A 26,769-nucleotide genomic window follows, 5' to 3' on the forward strand; every position below is an offset into this window, starting at 1 on the left:
TTCTGTGTATTATTTCTTATTTAGTTCTACCTGTTGCATGGGTATCTCTGTAGTCTGCCCAGCTCTGTGTATTGTATAGGTTTTGAATACACCTCTGAGGTGAATTTTGAGCGTCAAGGGACACTGAGTATTTCAGGCTGTGTGGCCAGCGCCGGTATTGCAAAAATACCAGCAATGCAAAGGCTGGTACTTTCTCTGCCTGTACCCTACCAGGTACACACATACAAACTGGCAGCGTTCCGTGCTGCCTCTCTGCATAACTTAGTCACTATATACACCGTTACAGCATACCTGCCTCCCTCTCTCCTCCCCCTCATGCTACCTAGCTGCTCGGCCTTCAGGGGTCAGGATCGCTATCAGTCACCATGCTTCGGCCCCTGGCTTCCTCTTGGTTGGCGCACAATCCCTGCTGGTTGTCATAGTGGTTGTCAAATGGTTATTAATTCCATTTTAATATGGGAATCAGTGCCACTGGGTGTTCACAGGTAGGAGGTTATAAAAGGGTTAATTCCGTGGTCAGTGTCTGGCAGTTGTCTGCCAGTATGCACACAGTGCTATACACACACACACTTAGAACAGGTATACACAGTGACACACTATACACACTTCTTTACACACACAGATAATATACACATAACAACACACACTGGTATACACATTATACACACAAAGACACAATACTAAACACACACTCACACAAACACACAAAGTATACACACTGACAGACACTGCAATACACTCTGCTACACCTGCAGAAACAGTCTCTACACAAAACACTACACACAAGGTCAGGTTTTTTTTTTTTTCTTCCCTTTCCAATTTTTTTTTCTTTTATGTCTCTCCCTATGATGTTACGTAACATCTGGTGATGTCATGTCCTGTGATGTCACGCATGAATAGTTAAGTATGCAAATTAGCATGGCTGGTAATTCTTTCCAAGAAAGGTGTCAATCCTAACTCGGCTACACAGACAATCTACCAAAATGTCGTCCATGTGCGTTTCATCTTGGGGCTTTTTTAAAAATAATAATATTAAAGCCCCAGGGTGACACATGTTAGGTTATTTACGTGCTGGCATTTTTTTTTTTTTTAATTATTGTCCTACGGTTTGGGGAATCTTTGTGTGATTTACTGCTGCCCCCATTTATCTAATAGTGAGAGCCTTTAACAACCAATTTGCAACTAATCTCTCTCTAAAAAAAAAAAACCAATCTGTAGATGGTTTAGGATTAGATCTGGCAAATACTGAGGTTTTTTTTTTTTTTTTTTACCAGATTTGCAAAGGAAAAGAATGGCAAAAAATAACTTTGACATTTTACATTTTAAGATGGAAAAGTTGGAGTTAAAAGTTTATCATGAGGCCCTACATTGCAAAAGTAAATTAACAATGAATTAATTAATAGATAAACTAACATGAGCCTACTACAGCTGCCAAACTTCAACTCCATCACACATTTGTGGACCAAACCTGGCTGAGCATTGTGAGAGTTACAGTTTAGCATTATAGAAAAAGACAACATGAAGCTCATTCACTAAACAAAAAACAGCGTTAGAAATATATCTAACTCGGCTAAGCTTGACCTTTTCCTTCAATGTATTTAACTCAATTTATTTTGAAACTTGGATGTGAACGTATCTCACTGTTCAGTGAGTAAACCTCTTTCTGGGGCTATAAGGACATTCTCTGGGTTTCCTCTCATAACATGTTTCTGCGTTTTGCTTTCCCAGTCTAGTAAAATACATCCTGAGCGTGAAAGGAGAAACGCAGTAACAAGTAAAATGAGGATTAGTTCTGCTGCTTATTGGGTTGACAGAGATTCTTACAAATGGGATGAAGGAGATTAAGGGTATTTAGATGACGTCTTGGAAATGCAGGTTTAATCACTTGCAACTCTGCGGCTGTTTCTTCTTCTGTGGGACCGGGCCACCAGGAGTTGGTGCCATTTGGCAACTTTCTTTAATTAATTGTGCTATTAATAACATTTAGCTAAAAATACCAGGGACACCGTTGCTCCAGTTTCAGGTTTGGGTGGTAAATATGGAAAATCCACAATTATTACAGTCACGTTTTATGGACTGAAGGGTAGACTGGACAAACCTTGACTATTTCAATCACAGATTTTCTTAAATTGGTTCTTCAATTAACACTGCGCTAAAATGGCAATGATGAAGGTGAAATTTAACATGAAGAAAAGGGTCAAGCTGGCCCAGGGCCTCTGGCTTATGAACTGGTTCTGTGTAATAACCGGTATTATCCTCTTCAGCATGGGGATCTTTCTTAAAATCGAGCTGAGGAAAAGAAGCGAAGTGATGGATAATGAGGAAAGTCATTTTGTGCCCAATTCCTTGATATTCATGGGAGCTCTGGCCTGTGCCCTTAACGCGTTTGCAGGTAAAATATGCTATGATTCTCTGGATCCAGCAAAATTTGCTAAGTGGAAACCCATGCTGAAACCGTATCTAATAATCTGTGTGTTCTACAACGTCTTCGTCTTCTTCATCGCTGTTGTGTGTTTGGTGACACGGGGGTCACTGGAGAGCACCCTGGCCCACGGGTTGAAAAATGGGATGCGGTACTATAAGGACACAGACACCCCTGGGAGATGCTTCATGAAGAAGACAATTGATTTGCTGCAGATAGAGTTTAAATGCTGTGGAAATAATGGCTACAGAGATTGGTTCGAGATTCAGTGGGTCAGCAACAGATACTTGGACTTCAGCTCTAAAGAGGTTAAAGAGTGAGTATATTTACGGAAGGAACAAAGCATTCTCTGTGTTTAGATGCAGTCCAGATTATGTACACAAACTTACCACATAACTACAGATGCAATAATTTAAATGTATGTATTTTAATTAATTAAGGCAGTGTATTAGGACAGTGTATTAACTTTACAAATGTTTTAGTTGAGCACGTATGTACTAGTTACCTACATGCAGAAGGGACAACGTGCACATACTTATTACCAAGATGGAGGCTTTGCTTTGTGTACGTATGTATTAACTTGATGCAAGTATGACCAGGTGCACTTATATGTTACTTGGATACAAAGACTGACTATGTATACATATAGAGGTCTCATCATGCTCAAGTGGGTCAGTGGTAGAGATTGGCTCCTCAGTGAGGTCCTACAAGGTGCGTAAAGTTGGGCTTGCATTGAAGTTTAGGGTTAGGGGTGCCCTAAAGCATCAGGAGTTTGGAACCTTAAAGGGACAATATAGTCACCAAAACAACTTTAGCTTAATGTAGCAGTTTTGGTGTGTAGATAATGTATCTGAAGTCTCTGCTAAATTATCTGCCATTCAGGAGTTAAATCATGTTTGTTTCTGTCTGTGCAATACTAGGCACACCTCCCCCTGGGTGTGACTGACACAGCCTGCATGAAAAAATATGGTTTCATTTTCAATCACATGGTACTTACTTTAAAAGTTTATATCGCCTGCTCTGTAATTTAAACTTTAATTAGTTACAGGAGGCTCCTGCAGGGTCTAGCACGCTATGAACAGAGCAGGAGATAAGAACTTCTACATTAAACAGCATTTTCAATAAAGTGTAAACATTAGAAACCTCTTTACAGGAAGTGTTTAGGAAGACTTTTTAAATCACACGCTGGGAGGTGCTACTAAGGCTGCATAAACAAAGTGATTTAACTCCTAAATGGCAGAGAACTGAGCAGTGAGACTGCAGGGACATGATTTATACACCAAAACTGCTTCATTAACCAAACGTTGTTTTGGTGAGTAAAGTGTCCCTTTAATGGTAGGGTTAAAATTAGGGTGGGGATAAGGGACTAACCCCCTCCCGCGCACACAGCTTCAGGAGCTGAGTAGAATGTATTTAAACATTGTGTGTGATACTGTGTTTGTGCATCTGTAAATGTGTGTGAGTGAGGTGCTGTATTAGAAAATTTGGCTATGGGCATATGTATTGAAAGAGATGTGAGAGGACTTATTGTGAGAAATGTGGAGATATATACTGCACAGGGATATGGCTCGAGGAGTTGTAGTGGAGGGGGATTTGTGGTGTTGTATTGGGGAGGGATGTGGCTTGCAGATTAATTGGGGGATTTTGGCTTTGCTTGGTGGAGATGAATTGGCTAAATAGTGCTGGGGGTATCAACAGGGGAGGGGGGAGATTTGGTTGGTGGCTATTAATTTGTGCAATCTTACTGAAGGAAAATGGTTGAGGTATATGAATAACTCGGTTGTGAATTGGAGAAACATTCATGGCATGGAGGGAATAGGGCAATGGAGAAAATGAATTGATGAAACTGTGTTGGGAATGCAGGGAATTCTATGGTTCAGTGTCAGGGTATACCCATTGGGAAACAGAAAGGGGTAGGCAATGAACAGATCAGGCCGTGCAAGTGACATATTAGGTGAGGGAGAAGCAAAGGGATGTTTGATTTTATGATGCAATGTAATGGGAGTGGGAAATGCAATGCGTGGGTGGGCATGGTATCAGGAGGAGTTGGTTTGGTAGCCAACGCTGGAGTCGCACTTCGCCCATTGTTTCAGGCAGCATAATGTGTTGTACCTGCACTGTGTACATGTGTTACCCAGAGGAAAGAAGAACCATTTACACATTTTCATTCATGATAATGTGTTTTTCCTAAATGACGAATACACATAACAAAGCATTCATGTGTATTGCCCGGAAGTAGGCATGTAATGTCTGCACATGTATTATTATTACAGTAGCTTGTCCTTTAATACATACCCACTCAGGTCTCAAAAAAATATTTAGCTGACTTGTGTCGTTACAAAGAAAACCTATTCTATTTGCATATCAGACTGATCCCACCCATAAGGGCAGTCCTGAACTGAAATGCCAACAAGTTCCCTCTGCACATGAGATACAGCAACCCCAGACAATCGTTTTTGGCCTTTTTTGGGACTCGTCAGCGAGATGAGCAGATACCTCTCTAGGCACAGTGAGCACGGGGTCCATGTCTGGATCACCCTTCTAGCTTAGGGAGAGTCCAAAGAAGGCCAAACGATTGTCTGGGGTTGCTGTATCTCTCGTGTAGAGAGAACTTGCTGGCACTTCAGTTCTGAACTGACCCTATGGGAGGGATCAGTCTGATATGCAAATAGAATAGTTTCTCTTTGTAATGGCACAAGTCAGCTAAAACATTTTTGAGACCTGAGTGGGGATTTATTGAAGGGCAAACTGCTGAATTTTTTCTAAGCTTTTGCCTGTTCTCAGGGTTCTTATATTCTCTGTTTTTGTTGCAATGTATTATTAGTAGTAGTATTTATATAGCGTCAACCTATTCTGCAGTGCTTTACGAAAGGAGTGAAGAAATCCTGACTTAAATAAGCTTGCAATCTATGTTAGGCTAGGAATCTTGCCCAAGGAAACTGGTGAGGTCATGTGACCGGGATTTGAACCTGGGTTTCCCAATTCTAAAACAGTGATGTTACCACTGCATTAAGAAGCCAATACATGTATTACTTGGTTGCAGGCGTGACCATGTGATACTTGGCTGTTGGCATGAGTAGGTATGAACTTGTATTATCGATCTGGACACATGCATGATCAGGGATACACATGTATCATCTCAGTAAACATGTAATACATGGAAATGGACATGAACTGTATTCCATGCACGGTCATATTTACACACCACATGTATTATCTGAATCGCAGCATGAACAGGAGTACACATGTATAAACAGATGAAGGCATGACAACATTTACATTACTTGAAAGCATGCATGAGTCAAAGTATTGGTAACGTGTGTGCAGTCATTACCATCTATACCAGGGGTCCTCAAACTCTGGCCCCCCAGATGTTGCTTAACTACAACTCCCATGATTCTCTTGCTATCTATGTAATTCAAAGAATCATGGGAGTTGTAGTTCAGCAACATCTGGGGGGCCGGAGTTTGAGGACCCCTGATCTATACTCATGTGGATACAAATTTGACCATGTAAACACATGTATGACCTTGGTGCAATCATGACAGCTATATTGTTACCATTTAAACAGTTATATAGTGATATAAGCTGACAAAAAGTCTCAAGCCCATCATTTCTGTACTACTGCTGTTGACTTAACAAAAGAAGATGACAACCTCAAAGGGAAGTAATTTCCAATTTTTCACAAAATTGGAAAAAAAAACAACTTCTTGACTCCAAACTGGCAGTCAGATTTCTCATTAAATCAGCAAGACCCACATATTAACTATTATATTCTTGAATATCCTCTTTTTAAAAAAAAAAAAAAAAAAAAGCACCCAAATATTGTAGAGCTGGGTCTTGTCCACCATATGGAGAAGACACATGGAGCTGCAGCTCCTCCATTAATGTTTGAACTCGCCCTCTAAGAACAGGATTCTGCCTTTTAATTTTATTTTCTATTTTCCTGCTTGGGAACACTCTGAGGATTAATTTGCATTTTTTTTGAGTGAGTATGTCCATGGATCGAAGATCTTCCTCCTGTGGGGTTCTCTCCGGTGAACTCTGACAGGAGAGGTGGATGCTCTCTCAAACCTTGCCTCAACACAAATTTGTTAAGAGTCCATCTTTCCCAAGGATCTGCTTACACATGTGGGTGCTTTGAGTTGGTTCTAACCCAGAAAGCTAAGGTTTTTGAATTCCTAAAATGGTGATTGACCATTGCACCCATTCCCTACAAGCACTAGATCTTATCTTTGAGAATTCGCTCTGAAAAATATATCACAACATCACATGCTGGAGATTGCTCCAAACCCCTAGGCTAGACCGACCGTGGAAGAAGGAATTGCTTACTTTGAGGCATGCTGGCACATGATTAAGATGAAGGAAGGACTCATAAGTGAACTAGAGGACAAAGTGTGAATTAATCAGCTACCTCTGCATTTGTTCAGAGTGACTTAAAGGGACACTATAGTCACCTGAACAACTTTAGCTTAATGAAGCAGTTTTGGTGTATAGAACATGCCCCTGCAGCCTCACTGCTCAATCCTCTGCCATTTAGGAGTTAAATCCCTTTGTTTATGAACCCTAGTCACACCTCCCTGCATGTGACTTGCACAGCCTTCCATAAACACTTCCTGTAAAGAGAGCCCTATTTAGGCTTTCTTTATTGCAAGTTCTGTTTAATTAAGATTTTCTTATCCCCTGCTATGTTAATAGTTTGCTAGACCCTGCAAGAGCCTCCTGTATGTGATTAAAGTTCAATTTAGAGATTGAGATACAATTATTTAAGGTAAATTACATCTGTTTGAAAGGGAAACCAGTTTTTTTTTTCATGCAGGCTCTGTCAATCAGAAACAAAGTGATTTAACTCCTAAATGACAGTGAATTGAGCAGTGAAATTGCAGGGGAATGATCTATACACTAAAACTGCTTTATTTAGCTAAAGTAATTTAGGTGACTATAGTGTTCTTACACTCTTACTGATGTACATTTCACCTGTTGTCATAGGTTTTCTTTGGTGTGACTAGATAACCTAGAATATCTCTGTCTGGTCCTAGTTTGGAGTGTCAAGTCCAGTTTGGGACAGTTTGAAGAAATGCCAGTACTTTCCATCCTAAATGTCCTTTACAGTGAAAGGATGTTAGTGATATGGAAAGTTGTGCTCATACCTGTAAGCAACAATAATATAATTTCTGACCTCCCTGTTCAGTTCAGAAACCCTTTGTTTATTTTCACTCACCCATTCCCAGAGTACTCCCCCATTTCCTGAGTACTCCCCCATTCCCAGAGTACTCCCCCATTCCCAGAGTACTCCCCCATTCCCAGAGTACTCCCCCATTCCCAGAGTACTCCCCCATTCCCAGAGTACTCCATTTTCCCTGGGTACACCATTCAGCGATCTCCATACAGTAGTGTGTCTGATTGTATTTAATACCACTGGTACTATGTTAATGTTGCATGAATACAGAACACAATGTCTCACAACAGTCCCTGTGCCCAAATTTAAATTCCATATTTGTTTTATACCATAGCTGGCATGAACATCAGAGAAACACCAATACCAACTCCCCCAACCCCTGAGGCCAACAGGAATCATGCTCATATAGTAACATAAGCAGAGTAAGTGCCAGGTTTGGGTGCTAACACGTAGGGTGGGTCAGAACATGACAGTATCAGGCCTGGACATTAAAAGAGTATTGTACGCTCACACTCAGAATGAGTCTTTGGCTCTCTAGGTCTAGGGTTTATAGAATGAGAAAAGTTGCAAAAATGTTGGGGTATTTGTTGAAGAATTTAAAATTTTAGTTCAAAACTGCAGAATTTGTAACATTAACAAACTTGATAAAACATTTTTACAGCTCTTCTTTTTTGATTAAAATGGGCAAATGTCCATCCGCATTACTGGCAGGTACGCCTTGGAACATGCCAGACGGACTGCCAATCTTGCAAGGTCAGCCCATTCAGGCAGACTCTGCAGGAAGCACTGTTTTAGTGCGCTCTGCATGGTCCTTGTATCCTGAACATACAGACAGCTATGTTGGGGAAGTTCTCTGGTGGCCTCTAAAGAGGACCGTCCTCCGGGGAACAAAGTCAAGACAGCAGAAAGACCCAAAAATCTGCAAAATTCAGCAATATTAATTTTGTCCCTGTTTCGACATTATTCATTGAGTGAAATTGCCAGTTACATTGTCAGCCAATAAACCAATGTTCAAACAGAGACAAAACTGATGTTGCTAGAGCAGAATAGAACCTTCCACTTTAGCAATCTCCAGAAGATCAGGGCTTATACAGACGCCCAGAGAACCCACGTAAATGTCAGACTGTTTAAACTAGTTTGACTTGTTACTCTGGAACAGCACAAGGGGACTTCTGGCACCATAACCACTACAGCACAGTCAGTCCCGTCGCTAGCAGGCAGGCAAACCAAGCAATTGCTTGGGGCCCCGAGCTGGCCCAGGGCCCCAAGCAGAGCCGGTGCTTCATTTAAGGCTGCAGCCACCTGAGCGTGCTGTAAAGAGCCTGCTGCAGCACTCCTCTCTCGTCACCTCCCCTTCCCTGTAGCGTGGCCGAGCTCCTCTTCTCTTCCTCCTGGAGAGATTTGTAATTCCCTTATTATTTTCTCACAGTCACCAAGTTTAATGAATAAATGCAGTGACCACCCACGTATTCCTCCCTGGTGTCCCTATTTAGTAGGGACCGCGCCTATTTTAGGCCCAAATTCTTTTGTCCCTCTATTTTATCCTAATGTCCCTATTTTCCAGGATTTTGTTTTATCGTTGGTGTGTGGAGCGTATACAGGAATAATAGTCACACTAATGTGTCTTTAAACTGCAATAAAACTGCTTAGAAATCAGTCTGTGTAAATAGGATACATTGTTCTAAATTACATTTTAGTTGCATACATTGTTATTAGTAAATTAACTAACATCCCCACCCCTGAGCACCCCCACACTCCCACCTCTAAAATTAAAGCATCCCTTTTTGTCAATTTGAAATGTTAGGACGAGGTATGCCCATTATATGCCTGCTAAGGATTGCAGAGAGCAGATACATGTACAGTTATTTACGTTATTTATTTTATTACTTTTAAGGTTAAAATAGCTGAATTGGAAAAATCCTCTAAGCCAGCTATGCATTCAGTGTGACTACTCTGAGTAAACGTAAAATTCACCTCAGTAAATAATCCCACTAGTATCACTTTAGTAGTATCGCTAAATACTATACGACGCGTTCTGCAGGCATCCTGTCAGTGTTATTATCTTCTTAACATAAAAAATGCAGGATTACACAGTATTCAGAAAGAGAAGTTATGAGCCTGTAAGACATGCTGTGTTGGCAAAAGCCATCATGTGATATAAATAACCTTACACGAAGGCTGATTAGATCAGTGTTATCCATGTTTAAGAATTGGAAGCCTAGCGATAATCCGGTGGAAATGAGAAAACAAACCAACCCATAATGCAATGTGCTGGAGAACAATAAACCACAGTATCTACCTTGACACAAGTAAACAAAGGTCTTCTATAGAACACTGCTGGAAAACAAGTTTTCTCAATAATACTACAGAGTGTAGTGATTTAAAGGAATACTGATATTTCAAGAAGTAAAACCACTTGTGGAGTTTCTTTCTTTCTTTCTTTATTTTTATGAAGATCATGTCTTACAGTAGTCCAATCAGGATTGTTGTCTAAAATGTTAATTGTTGGTCATTTCCAAGGGAATTGTTAATTAAGACAAGCGAAAAGCTGAAAAGGAAACTAAATGGACGTAGATAATTGTTCAATTTCATAGAGAATTACCAACAGCTCATGATTTAGTGAATGATTATGCTGATGTAAAATATAACAGAAGTATAATGGGCTTTATTTACTACATAGCAACATAGGCTGAAAAAAGACACGTGTCCTTCAAGTTCAAGTTTTTGCATTTGATCCAAAAGAAGGCAAAAAAAAAAGTTTGAAGCACTTCCCATTTTGCAACTTTTTTTTTTTTTTTTTTTTTTTTTTAATTCCTTCTTGATCCAAGAAAGGCAGTCAGATATCTCCTTGGATCAAGAAGTTATTACCCCACTAGTTAAAATTATATCCCTGTATACTATGTTTTTGCAAGTATTTATAGACATTTTTCTTTAAACATTTGTACAGATTGATAATACCATGTATTCAGGCAGAGAATTCTACATCCTTATTGTTCTTACAGTAAAAAAAAATGTAAAAATTTCCTTTGCCTTGGACTAAATCTCCTTTCTTCCAGTCTAAATACATGCCCTTGTTTCCTACGTATAGTCCTATTTATGAATAGATTTCCACACAATGGTTTGTATTGGCCCCAGATATAGTTGTATAATGCTATCATATCCCATCTGTGGCCATGATTTTCCAGACTAAAGAGATTTAAATTTGTTAACCTTTCTTCAAACTAAAATGCTCCATTCCTTTCAATAAACAATAGATTGTAGTGAACTGAAAACAGGCATGGAAAAATGTGTTAAGAATAATTAAAGTAAAACAAAACAAAACAAACTTTTGTATTATATATGAACTGTGACTGAATTTATCATAAGGATTATGACAAAATAAATGAATCCCTTTGTGATATGGTCAGTGTGCCTTATTTCGAAATAATAAAGTTAATTATTTATTTTACATAAAACTAACCTTGTTACATTTCCCTGACTGTCAGATGACCAGTCCTGTTACTGCCTGCTCAGTGAAGCTTACCTCAAGAGGCAGCAATTGTACAGAACACCTGCCTTGCACAGACATCTAAATGAGCTGTAATACAATCTGTACTGAGGAAGAAGAGGAGATACTAGATCTGCAGCTATTGTAAGCCAAGATGTTAAACACTCCCAAAACATAACATGCAAAAAAAAAAAATGCATATGTTTTTATTTTTTTTTAAATAAAGTATTCCTTTAATGGAAAAAATATATATATTTTGCGGTTACTTAAAGGGACATTTAAAGTAAAAAAACAATTGAATTTTTTTTACAGGAATGTAAAATGCATTAGGGGTCTGTAGGGTCCCTATATTGTCACACATACTCTAATACCAGTATTCCTGGCTGGGCAACCATTAACGGCAGTCCGTATTCTCAACCAGTAATTTTCCTCAGTGTAACAGAGGCAGTCACTGCCACATACTCTATAGACTCATGTTTAGCACGTGGGTTCCATTTCAATAAACTTCAGTAATTACATAGTAATTTAGGCTGGAAAAAAAAAACCTCAAATCCATCAGCCTTTAAAGGACCACTTCAGCTTAATGAAGTGATCTGGGTGCCAGGTCCACCTAGGATTAACCCTGCTATGTTTACTTTAGGGTTAATCCAGCCTCTAGCGGCTGTCTCATTGACAGCCGCTAGAGGCGCTTCCGTGCTTCTCACTGTGATTTTCACAGTGAGAAGACGCCAGCGTCCAAAGGAAAGCATTGAGAATGCTTTCCTATGAGACTGGCTGAATGCGCGCGCGGCTCATGCCGCGCATGCGCATTCAGCCGATGATGGTGAAAGGAGGAGGAGAGTCCCCACCGCCGAGGGAGCCCGGTGGTGGAGAAAAAGTATGTGTTTAACCCCTTCCTCACTCAAGAGCCCGGCAGGAGGAGGACCCTAATTGTGGGGGGGACCTAGAGAACCTATAGTGCCAGGAAAACGAGTATGTTTTCCTGGCACTATAGTGGTCCTTTAAACATACGCATTTATGCTGTTGATCCAAAAGGCAAATTTAAAAAAAATTAAAACAAAGGCAATTGTGCCAGAAAAAGTGAAAAAGACCTGTATGACTCAAAATTCTCCGGTTCTTATCTATATTAATAATTATATCCCTGTATTTTCTATCTTTCAAAAAAAATTATCAAAACATCTTTGCCTTTAAAAAACAATATATATATATATCTACCGAATTTAATAGCATGACCTCTTTGGGTAGATAATTCCACATCTTTATTGTTCTTACTGTAAAGAACCTTTTCTCTTCTGTAAGTGAATACACCTTTCTTCCATTCTCAATGGATGAAGTCTTGTCTGTGTATTCCTGCTAATGAACAGGTAAACACATAGTGGTTTGTAATGATTCTGTATATATTTGGATAGTACTACTTTTTAAACTAAGTAAAAGTGGGCAACCCAATGGCAAATTCTGCAGTGCAGCTCCAATACTCACGGAGTAGTCACCCAATGCCTTTCTTATTTCTCTCAATGGGCAAAATGGCGAAAAGAAAAACCGGGGCCTACACATCCTTCCAGCCGACCGGAATGATGATGTGTATACCCCTGGAGTGACCCTAGAAGAACTGAACTTCCCACAGGTGTGAGGAGAGAACTAGACATCTGATTTGCACAACTCTGGATGATAATTAAAAAAAAAACTGCAAACAGGGACATCCAGTGACACACGGGACATAGATACTATGCTCCAGTGCTTAGTTGCCCACAAGATTGCTGCCCAAGTAGAACATGAGGCCTACTCATCAAGCTCTGAGTTTATTGCTAAGGATCACCCCGATGAGAGACATACCTAATGTCTCCTGTACCTAATTCAGTGGTACTAGAGACAGGGGATGCACAGAAACCTGCCACAAAGCAGGATATCCAGAACCTGTTACAGGATATTAAGACGTCAAACTTGGATGTCCAAGCATTCACAGACAGGCTTAAGGCGGCTAAAGAGGACATTCTTGATGACCATCAAGAGGTATCCACCATGAAAATAGCCATTCAACAAATTCAGAGATCACAATCAGCCCTTGCTGTGAGAGTAGATCTGTTAGATGACCGTAGCAGGAGAGTCAGAATTAAGACATTAGAATTACCGGACTCCCGTACAGCAGATGAATTACCTCACTGTCTAAGGCGATTTAAAGCACCAACCACCTACACAAGCGAAAAGAAGCCTTTGATGGGTTTCACCATATTACCAAATCTCCCAAGGCACCTTAAGCAGCCTCCCGCGATGTCATCATTAGGTGCCAATTACTTCCTGACAGAAACTATATCATGACAGCGCTTTACTGCAAAACTCCATATGCCTTTGAGTCCTTCAACGTGCCTTCTTCGAAGTCCTGCATCGGTCCATGCTGCAGTGCAGGAGATCTTGAGATGGTACCATCTTGCATCTAAGTTCCTCTTTCAAAGCCACTACGTTCTTTCAGGCAGTGGGCTTAACCAAAACCACAGACCCTTTGGCTGCTTCGTCGTCGCATGAAAAGGATCCAGGACAAGTCAAGCCATTGGTTCCGAGAGGTGTCAATGGATTGTCTTTAGTGACCTGAGTGTTCCCAGTTCATACATTGTTTTCTGAATAATTTTATTCTTCTCTTATGTTTCCATATCTCGCTTTTTTTCGTTCCTTGTTATGTGTCTCCTCTTTGTACTGCACATATTTGCCTTAATTTCATATTCCCCAGCCACCCCGTTGGTCTCCTTGATTAGGGATAGTGTTTGCCCTTTGCCTTAAGGAGTTTACTTCCCATGGCCACAAGTGCATTCCTAAGTGAGTTGACTCCAAATTAGCTAGCCTCAATGCCAGGCACCGCTGAATCCCAACTCAGCATAGATATAAGTGGATTCTTAGATAAAATGACTCCATGTTAGCTAGCCCCAACACTTGGCATGATATAGACATGGGTACATCCTTAGATGAGTTAACCTGATTTTGTCTGGCCTCCAATGTAGGCATCACTCACACGCACCTCCTTATAGACTTAGGTGCTCTCCTAGACCCACTAACCTCACTTTTGCTAGCTTCACAACTCGCCAATGCTGCACCTATTTGGTACTTAGGCTCCCTACTTAAATGGCTACACTTATTTCAGATACTCACTCAATGCACTTACAGCTCTCTTAATTTATCTTTTACTGAGTTGGTGTGCATTATGAAAATAGTTTTATTTATGTTAAGTTTGAACCCGGATAGATGGATGGATAGATAGATAGATGACATATACTATAATCAGGCAAACAAACAAATACAATAGAGCAGGACACCAATATATCTGAATAAAATAGTATACCATAAAATAATATCACCATACAATAAAATATAACCGTGTAGTGGTAGATCCACTTCAGAATACTCTGCGCTCTACGTGTTTCGCCTTTTGCGGGCTTCTTATAAATAAAACCACATATAAAAGCACAAACCAATATGTTCAGATATACTTTAATACAATTTAATTAAATAAAATGTACCCTCTTAAAATTAAATATTTTTTGTTAAGTCACAGTCTGGATAATTAAAATCTCCAATGATTAATGAATTACCCAGATGTGTAGCCTTATTAATTTGAGGTAGCGGTTGCTCTTCCACCATGAATGTTAAGGTTTGTAAAATATTCTAACAATTAGCAAACAACCCATGTGTCTTCCCAGAAGGCTTCCACTTTATTTCTTGTATCATCACATACTATTTCTTTAACACTTGGATTCAAGTCTTAATGTGTGACATGTTAAAATAGCGAAACTGTCTGTCATTGGAATCCCGACGCACCCTTCATCTTTCCAGCCTTGTGCATAAGAGCATTTCTGGGAAGCTCCCACCCTGAGTAGAATGCTCTCCCCGGCTGTTCCCACCTCCTATAACCTCCGATCCAGTACTAGCACAATATTTAACATACAGCAATACAAAAATAAAGAGGCTCGATCCTCCTTTTCCTACAGATCACTGCAAATATGGAATAACCTCAGGGACACAGTCAAATCTTCATTCAATCTAAAATCTTTTAACAGATCTATGGCATCATACCTCAGCACAGAATGCACCTGTCATGGTTGAATATATTTATTACCGGTGATGTATTAAATATATATATATATATATATATTATTGTATCCTATTGTAACAATGCAATGTTTGGTGGACCCAGGACATACTGGAAAATGAGAGAAATCTCAATGTATCCATCCTGGTAAAATATTTTTTAAATTAATAAATATAATAAATCTAATACATGACATATTTATTTTATCTTTCAATAATTCAAGCTTCTCCCATTAGCAAGCAGACATTTAGAGTTGCCATTCATCTTTTTTTACTACATTTGAAAACCATAAATTGAATACCTTCTTACTCTGTCTGCTAATCTTACCATTCCTCCATCTCTGGACTTCAGCTAGCAGTATTTCATGTCCTTCTAATCTATACTATCTACTACATTGATCCTTCTATGTCATATTCTTATATTTATAATTCTTTATTTTTCTGTGCAAGTGATTGACAAACGTGTTTAACATGCCACAACAGCACACATACGCTTTATATCATAGACATTATTATGGCACAGGTAAGTTGCAAATTTTTTCTTTTTTATAATAAACATGGCTGGCTAGTATACGTCATGAGGTACAGAAACAAAAATGGGAGATACATTATGCTTAGCTGACTGACAGTATATTGAGTAGTTATAAGAATCGTCAGATTATACAAGCTTGGACCAAGAAGTTATATGACATGAGTATTGGTACGTTTTGACAATCATCCTGTTTTGGTTAAGAAGATGTGCTTAGTTACTATAAGCGATATCTCAGAGATTGGCTGACAGAGGATTTCCTATGCATTTTCAAACAGACAAGCTCGCAGTGTTACGGTGACAATAGTAAGCTTAGAAAGACATGGTTTATCATATGCATGACATTAATGTTAACTGCACGTTTTCTAAGTTAGTGTATGTCATGAGGGATGACCAGCATAACAGTGTAGATAGAAAAAACAAAACAAAACCCCCCTCCCAAAAAAAAAATTTAGAAAGAATTTTGAAAAAACAAACAAAAAACATATGAGCTGGATACTCATTAGTGTGAAAATAGTAAAAAATAAAAGTGTGTGAAAATAAAAAGAGAAAGGTGGTAAAAGGTTAAAACCTGCTAATAAAACCACCAAACTAAGGCTGACCAGTGCCAAATAAGTACCCTTTCGGGTCCCAGGAGTCCACATGTGGGTGGCAGGCAAAGTTGTTGCCACATGGGTGAGGAACAGTATTCCATGTGAGTCAGCCAATTCCCCTCCGCGAGGCAGATTCTAGCTGGGTACCCGATGGTGCCGCCGGGTCTTGAGTCCCAGGTGAAAGGCCGTGCTTTTCAGTGGTCTGGAACAGGGTTCTCCATGGCTTGTCAGGTTTGGTGCAGGGCTGTGGTTTGCTTTTAGTTAGTTCCTGTCTCTGTCTTGCGGATAGTTTAGTCGGGCTCTGCCGGCCATGTTTGAGCCTTCACTGTGGGTGCATGCTGCTGCGCTTTCCTGGGCTTGTGGGAGGCATTATGTAGGTTGCGCCCCCATGAGGAGACTGCTCCCTCTGATGCCGTTGCTGGTTTTGGAGTGTGTCTCTGAGGTGAGCTTTTACCCCTTTGTAGTTTACCCGGGTGGGTGTATGCGCCTCTCGGCACGGCGCGTTTCGCAACTGCGGCCTTCTGCTGTGTGACTGGGGTTGGTTTGTGCTGTGAGTAGTCACCTGGCTGGCTCCGGACATGCTGGTGCTGCTTACTTTCCAGTTTGCGCCAGAAGTTGTCGAAAATCCTGTCCAGCCTTGCCAGGATATCAGGGTTGTCCTCCGTGTTGTCGGGAGCCCGCTCTGCGTCCGCCATGTTGCTGCAGGTTGTAGTAGCCGCTTTGGCCTTGTCTCTATCTCCCGCTAGGTCTGCAAGGCCTCCCAGGGGTGGACCGGGATAACCCCCACCGGTCCGAGGGGGGGGGGGTAACAGGGTTCTCGTGTGCTGTTGCGTACAATCAGACAGCTCCAGACCGGAGGGTCGGCCGCCTCCTCCGTCCGGTGTGCCTTAGGCCGCATGGTTGGAGCAGTGCAGCAGATGAGCTCTTTGTAAATTTTTAAACACCACAGTGGGTCCCAGGAGGGTCAGAAGTTGTATACGTCTATAAAGCCGTTTCCTCTGAGGCTGAATGCGGGTGAGAACTGTGGTTCAAGCTTGCCTAGGAGAGGAGCTCCTGCAAAACACTTCTCTCCTCCATGACAGTCAGGCCCCGCCAGGCCATCGGGCACACCGGGCAAATGCCCGGTGGGCCGCGGTGGCCATGGGCCGAGGCCGGCAGGGGAAGTCCCAGGATCTCCCCTGCCGGTCTATGCCGGCCCCGCTGTTTTCAATGAAGGGCCGGTGAGGAGATCAAAGATCTCCCTCACCGGCCCACTTGGACAGACCTGCGGCACATACGGCTGGGGAGGGAGGTAGAGGACCCGGCGGAGCTCTATCTTGCAGCTCCGCCGGGTTCCTCTCGCAAGATCCGGCATGTTGCCATGGCAACGACCGGATCTCGCGAGAGTGAACTCTAGCCCGCAGGCTAGAGTTCACTCACCACTGGACCACCAGGGATGCTGTCGGGGTGCGAGTTCCGGTCCCCCCCCTCACTCTCCCAGGTTCCAGCGTGCCGGTCCCCCCCTCCCAGGCTAAAGGTAAGAATGGAGGGGGGGACATTATAACTGCTTAATTTTTATTTTTTTACCCCACACACACACAATCCATTCAAACATTCACACACAGCACTATCACACACAGCACTCTCACTCCCATCACACACAGCACTCTCACTCCCATCACACACAGCACTCTCACTCCCATCACACACAGCACTCTCACACCCATCACAGCACTTTCACACACAGCACTCTCACACCCATCACACACAGAACTCTCACACACATCACACTCAGCACTCACACACACATCACACTCAGCACTCACACACATCATCCACAGCACTATCACACTCGGCACTCTCACACACATCACATTTAGGACTCACACACACATCACACTCAGCACTATCACAAAACACATCACACTCAGCACTCTCACACACATCACACACAGCACTCTCACACATCATCCACAGCACTATCACACTCGGCACTCTCACACACAGCACTCTCACACACATCACATTTAGGACTCACACACACATCACACTCAGCACTATCACAAAACACATCATACACAGCACTCTCACACACATCACACACAGCACTCTCACACATCATCCACAGCACTATCACACTCGGCACCCTCACACACATCACCCTCAGCACTCACACACATCATCCACAGCACTATCACACTCAGCACTCTCATCATACACACATACTGCACCCCTCACATACACACCGAACCTCCCCAACACACTGCACCACACACATACACAATACTTCCAAACATACATATATATATATATATATATATATATACACACACACGCACACACACACTACATTCCTGACATACACACTCTGGATACCCTATACACACACTAGATTCCTTGTAAGCAAACACATACTACACCCCTAAACGCACACTCTCTACAAACACTACATCACATATACACACACACACACACACTATAGCCTGTATGCACACACTTGCTACATCCCCTATACACACATTCTCTACAGACCCTAGCCACATATGCATTACATTACACCTCAAACACAACACGACTAAAACCGACCTTATTACACAATACCACACCACAATCAGCTCACTCTATACACACACACACAATCCCACAAGCAGGCTCCAAACACAGCACAATACTCTTTCCTGGCATTTTTGTCTCCTGGTATCCATTTATAGAGACACCAGAGACAAGTTGCAAGGAAACACAGTGCAAGCATGTTATTAAATTTGCTTGCACTGTGCAGAACAAATACAGGGCTTTTTTCTCATGCTAGAGCTCTTTAGCAGAGCTCTGCACATGGTCTGCCCTGGCCTGCACTTTGAGAAGGGGGCGTGTTTGTCGTTAGTGACGACAAAACACACCCTCTCTGCCCCGCCCCTTCTTAGTGGGCCGCTGTGATAAAAAAATGCCCGGGCCGAATTTTTATCCCAGTCCGGCCCTGGGCCCCGCCCCTTCTATGTCATATTCTGTACATATCCCCCCATTCCCAATTTAAAGTCTCCACAAGCCTCCTAGTCTTCCTCTCCCCAGCACTGCAGACCGTCTTCCATTCAAGTCAATACATCACAGCTATAAAAACTGCACCCAAGTGCAAAATCAGCCCAGTGCATTAATAACTCAAAACTCCCCTTCCTCCATCAAGATTTCAGGCACGCATTAAATGTCCTGCAGTCATCCAGGTATCTGCCTCTTCCCAACTGGCTGATCTCCCCCTCATGGTGTCCATCAAGTTCAGCCTCACATCTGGTTTTTTGCTGTTGATTCAAAAGAAAAGAAAAAAAAACCCAGTTTGAAGCACTTCCAATTCTCCAGATCTCCAGTCTGAACTTTCAATGAAGCTCCTCTTTCATTTGCCACAGTGGCATATACCTCTTCCAGTTATGCAAACATACAGCAGTTAACATTCCTACTTAAAGGACCACTAACGTCACCCAGACCATTTATCTTAAAGAAGTGGTCTGGGTGCAGGGGTCCTTTGATTTTAACCCCGCAATGTAAAACTTTATATTTTTATAGTATTTTGCCTTGTTAGTCCAGTGATGCAGTTGTAAAATAACAGATGAAATTAGTATCTAATACATTTTTTTGGACAAAGCTCTGTGAGTTCTTACTGCGAGTTAAAAAGGTGCACAAAAAAAAACACTAATTTAATTATTCAAGCTAAAAGTGCACATTATTAATTTTTTTTATTATTATTTATATAGCGCCATCAGATCCCGTAGCGCTGTACACATAAAGTGTTTTCAAATGTTGTGTATCACAACAGAATATTATACCAAATACAATTAATAGTGGATTTGTCAATTTTGAGGGTCTTTACATTTTTCACAAAGTCCCATGCAACGGACAGATTTGGGGTGCTGTAGAGAGGAGTTTTACTCACCTCCAGCTGTCACTCACAGCTGCCACCATCTTCATAATGCAGTTCTCTTAGTTCAGTGCTGTACTCACGCGCATGCGCAATAATACAACACTGAAGTCTATGGAGGGATTCTGCACAGAGAGAACCTGAATCCCTCAGCCGTCATTTGTGATGGCTGCTGGGATTGGACAAAAGTTAACTGACGAGCTCTTCCTTTTGCCAAGGTTTGTCAACCTCAGGCTTTGTCTTGTAACTTTGAATAGCGTTAGAATCTCAGTGAAATTGCAATGCAGTCCTAGTCAGTATTTCAAGAAGATTTGTTTCTTTATGAAATACTAAAAAAAAATAAGTAATACAAACCACAGCACCTGTAACAATGGGAAAACGGTAATTTGACTATTTTTTGTGAACAACTTTGACCATATAGATTAACCCCTTCGTGACCGCGGACATATCAGGTACGTCCGACAAAGAAAGGTCATTAACGACCTCAGGCGTACCAGATACGTCCATGGCAAATGTGAGCACTGGAAGCCGCTCTAACGGTATTTCAGCGATGCCTCAATGTCAAGGCATCCTGCAATACCTCTCCTTACTGCCGGGCGATCACTCCCCAGGACCGATCACTTCCGGGTTGCCCCATGTGGCAGTGTAGCAGAGCATTGGAAGCCATCGGGCAGCCTTCCGATGCGCTGTCTGTGTGCCGAGAGCCTTGAGGGGTCAAGGCAATTAGTGAAAATTAAATAATAATAAAATAAAATAAAGTAAAATAAGTATAAAACAACCAGGACCGCGGTATTCCTATTCACTTACTCGATCGCCGCCGTTCCCCCGCCGGTGATCAGTGTTCCTCTCTGTCTTGGGGGGGACTGTCTGACAGCCCAGTGAGTCCCACCTCGGCAAATTAGGCCCCCGTGGGCCATGTGATCACTCTGAAAGAGCGATCACATGGCCACAATAGGCGTTTATAGTCCCCCTGCTTGTAAAAAAAAAAAAAAAAAAAAAAGTTGTAAAATAAAAAAAATAATGTACTAGCACACGCAAAGCACACAGGGACTAACTAGACGCAACAAGCTCACGACAAGTTCCAAAAACGTACCTGAATGCCTACCACAACATCTACATAAAATAAACGTGTACATCCAGACATGCACAAACCGCAATGTATGACAGATAACTATAATGCATAAAGAATGCCAAACCCGCCTCTGCGCAGGCAACCAATGGCTTATAACGCTGTACTGAGATTCATGCCTCTGCGCAGGCACTTGCACGCTACAAAAAAAATGTTTGTTAACCAAGCTTATGACATGACTACAATAAAAATATTTAAAACAGAGACATATAAACATTCAAAAAAAAATAATGTTAATACATTTAAAAAAACTTTATATATATATATATAATATCTTATATGTAATGTCATACTAAGTGTATTTTTTTAATATATAGATATTAATATAAAAACACACAGTAAAATTACACACATATATAATATAACTATATATATATATATATATATATTATAAAAAATATTAAAAATATTCACGGAACACAAATATTAGTGTTTCAAAACAGTAAAACATATCACAGCGATGATAGTCAGTGAAAGGGATTTTTTTTTTGCATTTTTCACACACAAATGGCACTTTCACTGATGATATCATTGTTGATACATTTTACTGTTTTGAAACACTAATATTTGTGTTCAGCGAAGTCTCCGGAGTATAACAGTAACCCTCATGTACAGGTTTTATAGTCTTTTTGAAAGTTACAGGGTCAAATATAAGGTTGTTTTTTAACATTGAAATTTGCCAGATTGGTTATGTTGCCTTTGAGAGCGTATGGAAGCACAGTAATTACCTCAAGGTATTGCAAATGGGGTATGTTCAGTCTTTTTTAGTAGTCACTTAGTCACAAACACTGGCCAAAGTTAGCATTCATAATAGTTTTTTGCTTTTTTAAACACACAAACAAATATAAATGCTAACCTTGGCCAGTGTTTGTGACTAAGTGGCTACTAAAAAAGACTGGACATACCCCATATTTAATACCCTGGGTTGTCTACTTTAAAAAAAATATGTACGTGTGAGGTGTGATTTGGAGATTTATGACAGATAACAGTGTTACATTGTCACTATTGATAAATGTTATAAATATATATTTTGAAACAGCAATGTCCTACTTGTGAAAAAGAAAGGTATAAGGGGGGTGCATAGAGAATAAACACAAATCAGGTATACTTAGTATGATGAATGAAACACATCCTGATTGTGCTACAATAAAAACATATACATAGTGTGGAACTGTTTAAAAGGAACATTAATCAATAGAGGGTAATGGGTCACTCACAGTATGCAGAGCCACATAGGAAGCATTTCCCAAGCTGGAGAGAAGTTATCCTGGTGGGGAGTCTGAAAGCCTGAATAAGCTAATTATTCACCTGCCATTGAAGCCAGAGCCAGCTCTATGTGGCTCTGCATACTGTGAGTGACCCATTACCCTCTACTGATTAATGTTCCTTTTAAAACAGTATCACACTATGTATATGTTTTTATTGTAGGACAATCAGGAGGGGTTTCATTCATCATACTAAGTATACCTGATTTTTGTATATTCTCTTTGCACCCCCTTATACCTTTCTTTTTCACTATATCTTGAGTTTCATTTAGTGATTTTAGGCACTGGGGGTAGTTGCTTACTCTTTGTAAAAGCGCCAAATCACCATTCCTTTGTTGTTTGTATTGTAATGTCCTACTTGTACTTATAACCCTATAACTTGCAAAAAAAAACAACATGTTAACATTGGGTATTTCTAAACTCAGGACAAAATTTATAAACTACCGGTATATAGAACGGGTGTTTTTTGGCGGTTGTAGATGCATAATAGATTTTGGGGGTCAAAGTTAGAAAAAGTGTTTTGTTTTTTTTCCCATCAGATTTTTGCATTTTTTTTATAGTAAATTATATAATATGATGAAAATAATGGTATTGTTAGAAAGACTATTTAATTGCAAGAAAAAACTGTATATAATATCAATGTTTTACTTCTAAACATTATTTGTTACATTACAAGGTAATTGATCTAGTCTGAACTGAACTGACCAGCTGCATGTCAAGTACTTGTGACCCTTTGGTAATAAAAGAGGCTGCCAAAAGTAAATTAATGTGATTTGTTTTTTCCCATTGTAGCAAGTTAAAAGCAGGCTAAACTACAGTGAACAAGTTAATATCATACCATTGCAGTTTTATTGAACCAGTTATGGTTCCATCACTAAACTTCAATGTTGGCCTGAATTTTCTTTTGCTAGAATGAATAAAGATACGAATAAAGCCATTTATTCTCAGGTAGGAGCTACAATGTGACATGTAATACTTTTAAGGAAAACATTTTGACTACTGATCTCTTCTCCCATACAGCCGAATCAAAAGCAATGTGGATGGCAAATATCTGATTGACGGCGTTCCCTTCAGTTGTTGTAATCCAAGTTCCCCCAGACCGTGCATCCAAATGCAAGTGACAAACAACTCTGCGCATTACAGTTATGAACACCAAACCGAGGAACTGAACTTGTGGAACCGTGGCTGCAAGGAAGCATTGTTGCATTACTACACCAACATGATGAGCTCAATGGGAGCCCTGGTGCTTCTCATCTGGATCTTCGAGGTAACACAGGGCTGTTACTATATATTGACTTACAATGGGGATATTATTCACTAAACACTGAATTCGTAGTGAATTGGAAACAATTACGAAATTTGGTCGAAATTTTGAAAAATTCCCGTTATAGTCGTAGCTTGGATAATTTAGCATAAAGTTACCCCATTTTCAATTCGCTGTTTAGTGAATAAAACAAAAAATGCCATCATAGGATTATTGATTAAGCATTTTATTAATAAAAGTTACACTATGCTGATTGGTAAATGGAATCAGCAAAATCAAACAAACATTGACAACGGTCCGAGAAAGCCCCAGTTTTTGTCACATTGCTCCCAAATGGTTTGATGAAAATTTGAAAAGTCAGCTTTAATAATTATTTACACCATATCCACTACATTGAGCTGGAACAGTTATGGTTCTAAAAGTGTCCTTTTATGGAATTACTGGATTTTTATTTAGCACAGCTTGAGGGTTTTTTTTTTTTTTTTTAAATCAGATTTATATTTAAAGAAGTATCACATTTAGCCATATTGGTCCAGTGATGCAGTTGTAAAAAAAAAACTGATGAAATTAATATCTTGTAATACCTTTTTTTATTGGACCAACAATATGTATAACGTTTTTGGAAGATCCTACCTTTCTCAAGTTTCTGAACAAAACAACACGTAAAATTCAAAGAGGAGTTCTCATACAGGGGTTTAAAGCGACATTATTATAACTAGTATTTCTACAGAAAGACAAAGAGCAGAAAATAGACACTATTCTTCCAGAGGGTCGCATATAACTGTATAAGGATTATACAGTGAGAAGAGGAAAAAAGAAAATCAGGGCAGGAGATGGTACTAGAACGACATAAGTTTTTAAAAAAAAAAAAAAACACATTAAGAATGTATCTACTCACATCCAAGCATCCAGAATATGCATTCAAGTATAAATACACACATATATATATGCAAACATGCATACACAAACACCAATATATAGATACAAATAACACATCTACATGCACATGCAGTATAGGAATGTGCATAAATATGCATATGTTAAACAAATATGCAGATATAATAATTATAAACTTTAGACATCTTAACTTATGGGCAAACATGATAAGACCCTCTGGAAAAACAGTTTTTTGTTTTCTTTTTCCCCCACCTCTTACCATAATCATTTGTCTACTATCTGCTCTGATGTTGCTTAACCCCTATGTCAAAACTCAGCTGGCAATACTATGTGTTTTGTTCAGAAAAGCCTCTTCTGGGGGCAGGGCTTGACCGCCATGCTGGATGGTCGCAGCTGGCTTGAGCTCCTGGATAACTGTGACATAAAAGTCATTTAAGAGCGAAAAATACTCTGCTAATCGACCCCAATCTACTGGTACCCAAGTCTTCCACTTCTTGGGCATTCTTGTGGAGAGTTCTAGGACTCGCCTATATGTTTTTGTGAAGTTGCGGCCCCAGCACATCGCAGCCCAGTGTGTTCCCTCGACGGGAGTAGTGGCCAATCTCTCTGATGGGGTCTGCACTGGCTTTTCTGCTCCACATTTGAGCACCGTATTCCCTCCCTCTGGACCGGTGGGGGTTATCACGGTCCCCACCAGGCAAAATCTTATCTCCCAATTGTTCCTGGACAAAATGGTTTACTTACCTCCAGCAGTATCACAAGCTCCTGAAAACATATGTATTTACAATAGTCTGTCTTCATAATTCAGTTGACTGACAATCTGACCTCCCCATCTATCATTCCCACTCTGTGCAACACAATTGAACAACCCATTAGATCATTTCTCACCAAGGCATAGATTGGACCCAGTACCAACATTGAAATAGTGGTGGAACTTCACTAGCTGCAACTCCATGATTCTCTATCAACCTCCAAGTATTATGATTGTCAGACAACCACAATAAGCATTAGACAGAAAGATACAATCATAGCAGTCTTATCCTATATGACCTGGCCACTTCAATGAATGAGATGTTCAGGTTATAATAGAAAAGTGTTGTTGTGGGAAACAGAGACAGTGTTCCGCTTATGTAAGACACAGTTTGTTACTTTGTCTTCTCTTTTTAATGTTCACAATTTCTTTTTCATGTTCCATACAGATGAGTGTCATGTTCGGGATGAGGTATTTGCACACATGCCTTGATAGCATTGCAAACCCTGAAGATCCTGAATGTGTGAGCGAGGGCTGGTTGCTGGAGAAGAGCCTGAAGGAAACGGTAAAGTCTTTCTGGGACATCCTGAAAAGTCTGGGTAAGCTGAACCAGGTGGAGAATGCTGCTGCTGAGGAGTCCCCAGCAGTTGTCACCGCCAGCTGAATGCCAGGACTTATTAGGACGTTTGTAAAAAATAACGTATCTTCTCAAATGTGATTATCACTTTGAAAAAGAAAGAAAAGACATGCTAAACATCTTACCATCTACAAAGTATCCATACACCATGCTACTCTGCACGTTACACAGTCTATCTCCTACAGACTGTAAGCTCGTTTGAGCAGGGTCCTCTTCAACCTATCGTTCCTGTAAGTTTTCTTGTAATTGTCCTATTTATAGTTACATCCCCCCTCTTATATTGTAAAGCGCTATGGAATCTGTTGGCGCTATATAAATGATAATAATAATAATAATAATATCAACTGCTATATAAACCTGAACACATAGGAAAAGTAAATGTATATCACACGCCCAATACAATCTAACTAAATAATGTGAATATCCACAGTAATATATGCGCATTTCACCAAAATATCCATTTTTTTTTTACATTTAAGAATGAGTGGTAGCTCTCACTCCTTTATATATATATATGGAACTTGACTATTTAGAGAAAGTCAAACATTCTCTTGGAAATCGTGTTTTCATATACTTAAGTGAATAAGGTCAATTCTCACCCGATCCAAACCGTGTAATATATGATATGATATTCAGAATTCTTGAAGAGAACATCAGGA

General features: G+C 40.3%; 1 protein-coding gene across 1 annotated transcript; it reads left to right on the forward strand.

Moving 5' to 3' along the window:
• The first annotated feature begins 1,876 nt into the window (after positions 1 to 1,876).
• Positions 1,877 to 26,769, forward strand: PRPH2 (peripherin 2). Its single transcript, XM_063443876.1, has 3 exons — positions 1,877 to 2,738; positions 23,582 to 23,828; positions 25,922 to 26,769. The coding sequence occupies exons 1-3, from the start codon at positions 2,158 to 2,160 to the stop codon at positions 26,135 to 26,137; spliced, it is 1,044 nt and encodes a 347-aa protein (XP_063299946.1). The 5' UTR covers positions 1,877 to 2,157; the 3' UTR covers positions 26,138 to 26,769.

The sequence above is a fragment of the Pelobates fuscus genome, chromosome 2 (assembly GCF_036172605.1).
Source record: "Pelobates fuscus isolate aPelFus1 chromosome 2, aPelFus1.pri, whole genome shotgun sequence".
Classification (NCBI taxonomy): Eukaryota; Metazoa; Chordata; class Amphibia; order Anura; family Pelobatidae; genus Pelobates; species Pelobates fuscus.